This window comes from Miniopterus natalensis, chromosome 19 (assembly GCF_054644295.1).
Source record: "Miniopterus natalensis isolate mMinNat1 chromosome 19, mMinNat1.hap1, whole genome shotgun sequence".
In the NCBI taxonomy this organism is placed as follows: domain Eukaryota; kingdom Metazoa; phylum Chordata; class Mammalia; order Chiroptera; family Miniopteridae; genus Miniopterus; species Miniopterus natalensis.
In genome coordinates, this window is record NC_142099.1 from 12,527,814 (window position 1) to 12,538,165 (window position 10,352).

The 10,352-nt window shown below is 46.0% G+C and overlaps 1 protein-coding gene across 1 annotated transcript; it reads right to left on the reverse strand.

The window, feature by feature from the left end:
* Positions 1 to 6,805: 6,805 nt before the first annotated feature.
* On the reverse strand, positions 6,806 to 9,905 carry S100A2 (S100 calcium binding protein A2). Its single transcript, XM_016221371.2, has 3 exons — positions 9,824 to 9,905; positions 7,994 to 8,141; positions 6,806 to 7,060 (listed from the first exon to the last, which is right to left on the reverse strand). The coding sequence occupies exons 2-3, from the start codon at positions 8,132 to 8,134 to the stop codon at positions 6,908 to 6,910; spliced, it is 294 nt and encodes a 97-aa protein (XP_016076857.1). The 5' UTR covers positions 8,135 to 8,141; positions 9,824 to 9,905; the 3' UTR covers positions 6,806 to 6,907.
* Between the last annotated feature and the right edge of the window lie 447 nt (positions 9,906 to 10,352).

A 10,352-nucleotide genomic window follows, 5' to 3' on the forward strand; every position in this document is an offset into this window, starting at 1 on the left:
CACTAACCATCAAAACCAAAGGTCGTTTTGGCAGTTTGATCAATGCCTTCAGGGCACAAGGGGCCCTGGTGCCCTGCTGGCCTCCTGGAGTCTGCTTTCACTTAAATCTTGATTTCTACATTCCTTACTGCCTTGTCAGCACTTGCATACTTGAAAAAGATTTTTATTTAATTCTGTGCAGCATATTTTGTTGTTTTAGGTTGGAGCAGGCACAGATTACCATATTACCCCTTCTGAAGGGGTTCGGAACAGACCTCTCCAAGATGTGCCACTTGGGCATGTGAATTATTTTGACCTGAAGGCAACTGAGACCCTGTGGGTTCATGAGAAACTTTTACCTCTCCCTTAAAGAACTTTAATTAGGGATCTTGTCCATAATAAGAGTTATCGCTAGAAATAACTTTTTGCCTTATCCGTATGGCAGTGCAAACATGTAATTATTGAACACCTGCTTTTCTTATCGTCCAGTGAATGACCCTCCTCCCCTCTGAAGCCCCAGCTCCAGACCTCATCCTTAGCTCAGAATGTCCCATACACCTCATTTTAACTTTCTTTCTCTGAACCTTTCAGGTATGTAGGGCCTCTGACTTTTTCGTGTATGTGGGGTTTCCATGCATATATATGTAATTAAATTTGGCTTTTTTGTTTTCGTTGCTGTTAATATGTCTCATGTTGATTTCATTATTGCACCATCTGGAAGAGCCTAGAAGGGGAGAGGAAAGTTCCTTCCTGGCCACACTTCATATTCCTTCTCCATTCCCTCCCTCATCCCTGAGCCTGAGAGACCCCTTCCCATTTCACAGAAAGAGAACCCAAGACCCAGAAGAGTGTGGGAGGGGGAGGAGAGGTCATCTCCCAGGCCTCTGAAGAAGCCCTAGTGCTCCTGGAGGTAGCCAGAGAAATATCTTGAGCTCACTCCAGGCCCCCAGCAGCCAAGCCCTGCTTGTGCCATGAGCTCCTTGAAGACCATCCCTGTGGGTGAAGGGAGTGAGTGACAGGGAGGGAAGAGTGGGCTTCGATTAGCCTTGTTGTTTGGGTGTGTTTTTAATCCTCACCTGAGGATATGTTTTATTGATTTTAGAGAGACAGGAAGGGAGAGGAAGAGAGAAAGAGAGGAACTTCGATGTGAGAGAGAAACATCGATTAGTTGCCTCCCATATGTGCCCTGACCGGGAATCGAACCCTTCAGTGCATGGGACAACACTCCAACCAACTGAGCCACACCAGCCAGGACAACCCTGTTTTATAGGCAAGGAATTATGGGGAACAGGGCATAGAGGTGGGGCCAGAGTGGGCCAGCAATTAACTCATTTCTAGGTCAAGCACTTATTCTCACCTATGATATCCTAGCCTCGCCACCAGCCACCTCCCAGAAGCAGGTCACCCCCTCACCCCACTCCACCACCCCCCAACCTCATTTTCCTCATCTGTCAGTGACTGAGGATAATAATGGTAACCACTTCATAGGGTTGCTGTGGGCTTAAAGGAGTTAATACATATATACAAAGCTCATGAATAAGTAGTGCTTGGCACATGGTAAGGGCATAGACGTGAGAGGTAGGTAACTTGCCCAAGGTCACATAACTAATCAGTGGCAGGGCTCAGAGCCATTTGTTATTCATACAAATATTTAGAAACACCTGTCCAAGGCGTTGAGGATATAGCTATAAACAAAGCAAAAGAAGTCCCTGCTCTGTGAAGATGACATCTGAATGGAGAAAACAGGCAATAACGAATACATGAACAACCAGACTATACTAATGCCACCGCCAGCAAGTGGGCCTGGTTCTCCATTGATCCAGAGCATTTGGACTCCGCTCACCCAGGGTTCCCTTCACCTGACACAAAGCCAAGGCTTTGGAGATGGCTGGGGGGAAGGGGAGGAAGACCTGAACTGCAACCCCCATGTTGCATAGGAGTGAGACCTTTTCTTAGAGACCTAGTTCAAATTCCAGCACTGTTCCTTAATTAACCTCTCCCAGCCCTTATTTCCTTCCTCTGTGAAGTGCAGAAACGAAGGGCACATCTTTCATCCAATTGCTGAGGAGTCAATGAGATGGTGCTGGAGCAGGCCCAGCACAGAGCCTGGCCAGGAGGGGTGCTCCTTGAGTTGCAGGTGCTTTTCCCTCTAAAAGGGCCTAATAATAGCTCCTCCCCACATTACCATGAGGCTGGAATGACAATGTACACCAACAGAGCTTTGAGAACTGCTGTGGAAATGTTAATTACCATTATCAGGATTCCCTGACCTATAGTCACTGGTTCCCTTTCCTACAGGATATTAGGAAAGTGGGCTTCTCATTTTTTATTGCCAGAGCCTGCCTGGCCTTACCTCCCCAGCCCCAGACACGCAGTTGAGGCAGAACAGTGAGAACAAATAAGTTGTCCCAGCACCTCCTCACTCAGCTCCTCTCCATCTCTGGGGAGCGCTAGTCTGAGCTACTCTGTTAGTGGTTCCCAAGCATCAGAGTTTCCCAGGGAAGTAATAAAAGTAAAAAAACAATTCAGGAAAATGTTGTCTATTGCTTGTCTACTATTCATCCCCTCTTTCCTTATTACTAACATTCTTTTTTTTTACCAAAGTGTCAACATGTCGAGCTAAAAATACTTGGTTGCAGCTAAGGCTAGTCATATTGCCAAAGAGATGTAGGTGGAAATACCTGGGGAGAGTACTTCTTGCATAATAAAAAGGCAAAGAAGAAAACTTTTTGTACCTAACCTTTTCTCTGACTTCCAGCTTGGAACACGGACAGTGAGGCCTGGAGGTATAGCAGCCATATTGTAGTCATGAAGCAACAAGCACAAGGGGGAAAACATATATGCTATAGATTACAGGGCAAAAAACGAAAAGATACTGGGTGTCAGACAGGATCTCTGGGCCCCTGAGCCAATCCTGAACTGCCTACCCAGACTTCTTACTATGTAGGACAATTAAAGCCACTATTATTACACAGGTTTTCTGCAACTCATAGTTGAATAAATTCCTAACCAGTAGAAAACATTTTTATATCTGAAAGTGGAGCCCTCAAGTAGAATAATCTAAAATGTGGGATTGGCTAAGTGGAGGAAGGAAGGCAGTGAGATATGAGGACCCAATATGTGCAGCCTGGAAAGTCGGAGACCTTTGTTATGAAATGAGAAAATATTTGGTCAAACTGTCTCCTGATATATCTTGGGGTGCAGACCAAAGGGAAACCTTGGTGTAGTGATAGAGAAAGTGGTAGGAAAAGTTTAGAAAGCATGAGCGGGCTCCTTGCATCTTTCATCAAAGACCTGCAAGAGTAAGATGCTGCTATTACAAAAACCTAAAGCAGGTATCATTGGCTTTGGGACTAGGCAATGAACGAAGCTAGAATTACCTCAAAGAGGTTTTTAATAATCATTTGGAGGGCAGTGAAAAATTGCTACTGGAAGTTGAAGAAAAGGCAAACCCCATTATGTAGCGGTGGAGTATCTGGAAGTACCACTTTCTGTGACAATGAGAAAAATATAAAGGGTAACTAATGGAAATAGAAAAGGGGGCCAAATGAACTCATGGTTCTGCTAAGGAGATTTTCAGACAGAATATTGCCAATTGGTTTCTTCTGGCTGCTAATGGTAAAATATGAGAAGGAAAAGATGAATTAAAGAAGGAGCTGTTCAGTTTTTTAGCAGAATTTAAAGAAAATACAGAGGACCCAGGACAGACTTTTCAGCCAGTAAATGGCTCTCAATGTAATAAATGATCACAGGGCAAAGATCAAATCCAGGGCCCTGCCAATCAAAAAGACCTCATGGTAAAGATGAGGTAAGACCCTTTATGAAAACCTAAAAAAGATTCAAGGGCTAGTCTCACAGATCTTCTCAGATAAACAATATGGTGTCTGATAATTTTAGAAATGTGCCTCCTAGAGCTTTTCAGACAAGAGAGTCTTTAAGAATCATAAGGGCACCCTGGTGTAGCTCAGTAGGTTGAGAGTATTCCCATTCACTAAGAGGTCACCAGTTGATTCCTCATCATTGCGGGCTCAATCCCCACTAGGGGGCATGCAGGAGATGTCTCTCTCTCTCTCTCTCTCTCTCTCTCCCCCTCTCTCTCTTTAAAAAAAACCAAAACAATAAAAACATATATTTTAAAAATAATAATCAAAAGGGCATTTTCTCACAACACCCTGACTCTCAGTCTAAGGTAGAGGAGGGCCAGTCTCAAAGAGATTTGTAAATGTGGTTTGGGTCTAATTAAGTGAGTTATAAGTTAATACATAGGAATGCCACAACATTTTAAAAAGAATTGTATCACCTTGGACTGAAAGGGGCAGAGACACCTCAAAACAAAAAGAAACTTTGTGTCTTCAACTTTTTATGGGCAAGAAGCAAACAGACATTTCTGATGGAAAGGAAAGTTAGCTCAGAAAATAAAACCAAGAGCCTAGAGGGTAGAGCCAAGAACCATTATAGGGAGAATAGCTAAACCATAATTAAGAATCTGATGACATGTGTTTGACTTAATTCAGAATTGCTATAGACCAATGACCACTCTGAGCCTCCAACCCACCACCACCCCCTTTTGAAAAGGAGTGTTTATTTCAGTTATCTATCTCTGTCTCTCCTTTGTACATTGAATGTGTTGTTCACAGCTCTCCAGGTCAAGGGGAGTTATTCTTGAATAGCTGTACTGGAGGAACTGCCCCTGGGAAGCCTCATTCATATCTCAACCTGACTTACATAACAAAATTCTGAACTTCAAGTTGATGCCTTATTGGGATAAGATGCTGTGTGGGTCTTGGGAAGGAGGTGAGTGCATTTTGCATATGAAATGAACTTTGAACTGCGGTTGCTGGAAGACAGACTATGACATATAGTCTCCAAAGATAGTTGCTGTCAATTTTACCTTAAAAGATGGAGCTAATTCTCCTCCCCTTGAATAAGAGCCAGACTTAATGACTTGCTTGATCAATAGAATGCAACAGAAGTGACGTTCTGGGATTTCTGAGATAAATCTTAAGAAGCCTTGCAGATCCTATTTGAGCTTCTTGGGATGCTCGCTTTGGGGACACTCACTCTCAGAACAAAGTTCTGAGAAGCCAGGCCACACTGAGAAAGGTTATGGGTAGACATTCCAGATGACAGTCCTGGCTGAGCTCCCAGCTGACAACCAGCATCAATTGGCAGGTACATTGAGTGAGCGACTTTGGAAGTTGAGTTTATTTGAACTTTGTTTTTGTTTTTTAATGTGGTTGTTTTTAATTCTCACCCGAGGACATACTTAGAGGGGGAGAGAGAGAGAGAGAGAGAGAGGCCAATTGGTTGCCTTCCATACACACCCCAACCAGGGATCGAACCTATAGCCAAAGCATGTACCCTGACTGGGGATCGAACCTATAGCCAAAGCATGTACCCTGACTGGGAATCGAATTAGGAACCTCTTGGTGTACAGGACAACGCTCAACCAACTGAGCCACTCCCACTGGGCTCATTTGAGCTTTCAGATGAATCCAGCCCCAACTTCCAGCCGAAACCACATAAGAAACCCATGTGGTAGAAGTCCAATCAACTGATCCCAGTCTACTCACAGAACCCTGAGAAATAATAAGTTTACATTTTAATTCACCAAGTGTTGAGGTGGTTTCTTATGCAGCAATAGGTAACCAGAACAGCATCTTCAAGTCACTGAACCAAACCTGAATTGCATACACCAGACTTTTTTATTATATGAGGCATTTAAATGTTTATTTATTTAAGCCACAATTAGTGAGGTTTCCTATAATTTGCAACTGGATATATTCCTAACTGGTAGAGAATTTGGTAACTAGAAGTGAGATCCATAAATAAAAATAAAAAATAAAAAGAACCCAAAATGTGGAATTGGATGAAGAAAAAAAAAGAATAAAATATGAGGACCTTTGCAAACTGGAAAGTTAGTGATCTTGTTATGAGATGGCAAAGCATTTGGTCAAACTATCATCTGATAATGCACAATAGGATGCATAATATACAGCATCCTAGGTTACAATTTTAGGGAAAATGGTAGAAAAAAAATCAGAATGTTGATATGACCTAGTCCCTAGTAGTTTTCAGCAGAGACCAACAGGAGAAGAATGAACTCTAACTAGAGCTAGGAAATCTGAAAGCAGATATAAAAAGAAATGCAGCTTTACTGAAAACAGGGACACTGCCTATGGCTTGCAATCAGACAAGAAGTCCTTAATATGAAGTTTTGTTGGTTGATTAGACTAATTTATGTCTCTTGAGCAGATCCCAATACAACTGGCTGCTCACAGTATTGAATGTCAAAGTCTGTCCTTTGTTCTGAGATTATATCTTTCATTCTTTGTTGGAATATTTTTATGAAATGATAGTGATAGTAGATGGGATTTGCCTTTTTTAATATCTTTATTTGGAAGGGAAAAAAAAGTCAGCAAATGGCTCAGTTGGTTGGAACACTGTCCCATGCTCCGAAAGGCAACAGGTTCAATTCCCAGTCAGGGCACATACCTCGGCTGTGGTGTCAAACCCTGGTCGGGGTGTATACAAGAGGCAACCAATCCATGTGTTTCTCTCACATCAATGTTTCTCTTTCTCCCTTCCTCTATCTCTAAAATCAATTTTTAAAAAAATTTTCAAAAATGTTAGCAAACTATCTCAATTTCCAAATTTTCCAGGTATTTGAAACCCCAAAGTGTGAAACCTAAGGCATAGCTCTGGCCTTGGGGAGACTTCCAGATGGAGAGTCAGGGCTCAAAAAGGGGTCAGATCTAGGAAGCCCTCAGTTTTCAGCACCGCAACATTGCCAGTCAGGTTACAAGACATCACTGAGCAATTAAAATATTATCAACAAACAGAAAAGTTTATTGAGTACAAAACTAAAAAAGTTAGAAAGTCCTCCGGGGCCCCAGGAGACCCATGGCAGGGAGCTGAGAGCCCTGCTTCAGGGCCGGTCTGGAAGGCCCTGGAAGAAGTCATTGCACATGATAGTGACAAGGGCCAGGAAAACAGCATACTCCTGAAAGTCCACCTCCTGGTCACTGTTCTCATCCAGGTTGCCCATCAGCTTCTTCAGGCCCTCCTCATCTACCTTCTCCTGAAAGCAAGAGAGAATGGGGTGATCACCAGGCCAATCTCTACCCCACCTCCACCCCAAACACACACTCACTGGTCAGAGCCCAGTTCTCCCTTTGAACTGGGAAACCTGGGAAGCGTTGGGCAGAGAGCCCCTGGGAGCTACTAAGAGGGCCCATGATTGAGGACAGATGGATGCTCACTGGTGAGATCCTCCAGCTCTCCTTGCAGGGAGCACGCCAGGCACCCCCAAGCACAGAATCAGCTCTTCTCCCCACAGGAGCCCAGCGTGGGCATCATAACTCCCATTTTGCTGACAAAGAAACTAAAGCTTTCTGGAGCCACTGCCAATCTCCATCACCAGAAAGGTGAATTCAGAAAAGGCAAACTCTTTTTAAAACAACCAAAGTAAAATCAAACTTTAAAAGTTTGACCCCAAAAAATATTTTTAAGGAAAGAAGGACCCACTTCATAGGTTCAGAGTCTGAGACTTGACTTTGGGATTATCCAGGAGCTGGTATGGGGAGGGGGAGGGGCAGGTTGAAAGTTGACTACATTTCTCTGCAAATGTCTCAGAGTGTGTGTCTTAGCTGGACCTTTCTCCCCCAACACACCTTAATTTGGCATATAAATATAAAAAAATGAGAGAGAGAAAGATCTGTGTGATCTTGGGCCAGGCACTTCCTCTCTCTGGGCTCTGGTTTGCTCAACTCTCCAATGAGGGGATTGAATAGACTTTGAGGGCACTAACAGCACATCTATTCTCTAGAAAGCTGCAGGGAACAGCCAGTAAGAGGGTTCTCACACGTGGCCTTACTCCCACTCCAATGAGATCATGAAGGGCCCAGCCCCACCCTGGTGTCTGCATCAGCAGGCACCCTCAAGAGGGGAGAAGAGATAACCGGTGCCCTTTCACATACACCAGGACCCTCCCACCTGAGGCCACCCCACTCACCCCTACAAAGCTGGGCAGCTCCTTGTGCAGAAGTTCCTTCATCTCTCCCTTACTCAGCTTGAACTTGTCGCCCTCCTTGCCAGAGTACTTGTGGAAGGTAGTGACCATCACAGCCAACGCCTGCTCTAGGGGACTGGACATCTTGGATCTGGAGCCAAATGGATGACAGGTGTTGGAGGCTCCTCAGCCCAGCCTGCAGGGCCCACTGCCGCCCCTGTGCCCTAACCTGCCTCTCCAAACCTTCTGAAGGGAAGGCAGGGGCTCCATCTCCCCCTCAGACTGTGGCTCCCCGGGCAGGGGTTACGCCTCCACCTCACTCTGAAGGCAGATGCTAAACCTTCCCCTGTGTTTGGAAGTCACCAAGGGCAGGGCCTCATGTCTCCTCTGATCACCCTTGGGACACACCCCAGAGCAGGGCTTCCCTGTTTGAGTGTCTGTGGGAAAGGGGATGACAGGGTGATCAGAGTTCCATTTGGCTCCTTCCCAGGCCAGTGGACTCTGTGCCAACACTGGGGTAACAGGCATATCCATGGGCTAGTTAGCTGAGATTCACTGGGCTAGGGCAGTAAACGTGGCTACAGCCTAGATACGAGGTTCCCTGAGGAGTTGATTCCATCCTCAGATGGGGCTCCTAAGGCCAAAGGATGTCACTCTCCCCGGAATCTAATGAACAAAATAAACAGATGAATAAAATAGAACCAGAGGCATGGAAACATGGAACAGACTGATGAATCTCAGAGGGAAGGTGGAGGTGGGGCGGGGGTGGGGAGGGTGAATGGGAAGAGATTAACCAAAGAACGTAAATGCATATATGCATTGCCCATGGACACAGACAATAGGGTGGTAAAGGCCTGGGGTGGGGTGGAACCAGATGGAGGAGGGCAATGGGGGGGGGGGACATCTGTAATACTCTCAACAATAAAGATAAAATAAATAAAATAAACACAAACTTTTTAAAAATTTAAAAATAAGAATAAATGGAAGCTCCCTCAGGCAGAGATGTCTCCTCCCTCAGACTATGGGCTCTTAGAGGATAGGGAATATGTCTCCCTTTATATTGGGGTGCTGGCTCTTTGCAGATAGGGCATGAACACCCTCCCCACCAGGAAGGATACCATTGGGTTTGGTACTAAAGAAATTAAATGTCCATTGCTCTGAAATCAGAGTGGAATCTGGGAACACAAGGACAGACCTCAGAGGTCATCTTTTCCAAGGCCTTGCATCTGAAAATGTTCAGACCAGCCCAGGAGGGTTAGGCAGGTCCCAGGATGAGGCCAGAGGAGCTGGTGATGGAGGCAAGAAAAACCCCAGGCCCATCCTGCCAGCCAGCAGCAGGGCAGGAGGAGACAGGAAGTGTAGTGGGCAGACCTATGCTGCTATTCAGGGCAGACCCCAGCAGGCCCACACACTTGAGATCCCTGGCTGTTGCTCCTTAGTCCTGCTAGAATCCAGAACTTTGCAAAAAACAAAACAAACTCAGGATTCTCGTTAAAGCACCCACACACCCCGCCCCCTCATACTCCTAGACCCAGACCCCCAAGAAGGACCTCTAGACTGAGAGACCCATAGGGGGCCCCCAGACTAAGACCCAAGAGAGGGCCTCAGAGTAACCCCCAAACTGAGACCTCACAGAGGAACTGGGGAAATAAAACTCAAACTGACACTTCACAGAAGATCCCCTCAAATGGAAGAGATGCAGAGAGGTCCCAGGCTGATCTACCAAGGAAGCCAGAAAGAGAAAACTATGGAGAAAAAGATCAGGACAAAGGAGCAAAGGCAGATACTCGTAGGGGTCATTCCCACCCCCCTCAGCACAACAGAGGTACTCACCAGGCCAGATGGCAGAGAGAGACTCGGGGAGGAAAGCAAAGGGCCAGGTTCACAGAATGGGGATTTATATGCCAGCCCTACTGGCCCCAAACTTGGCATTTTCAGGCAGCCGAACCTGCCCTAACTTGATCCTGTCAAAACCTGGCCTCCAGCCACCCCCACCCCCTCCCACCGGGTCCCCTCCCTCTCAGAGACTGCCAGCCCTGCCACCAGCTGGAAGAGAGCTCTAGGCCCAAAAGGCAGCCCTCGGGCCCACCCAGGGCACGGGGTGAATGGGAGGTGTCATGGGAAGAGGCAGCCCGGGCCCAGGGTGAGGGGAGGCAGCTGTTTGTGTGGCCTGGAGACTCATGCCAGGCCTTGTTCTCATGACATGCCTGTGAGTCACAGCTCATTCACATGTCATAGGTTGCAGGCGCACACTAGGACTTCACAGGCCTCTGTGTGTGTGTGTGTGTGTGTGTGTGAGAGAGAGAGAGAGAGAGAGAGAGAGGGTGTCTGTGGGGGGGGGGAGACAGACACAGAGAGAGTT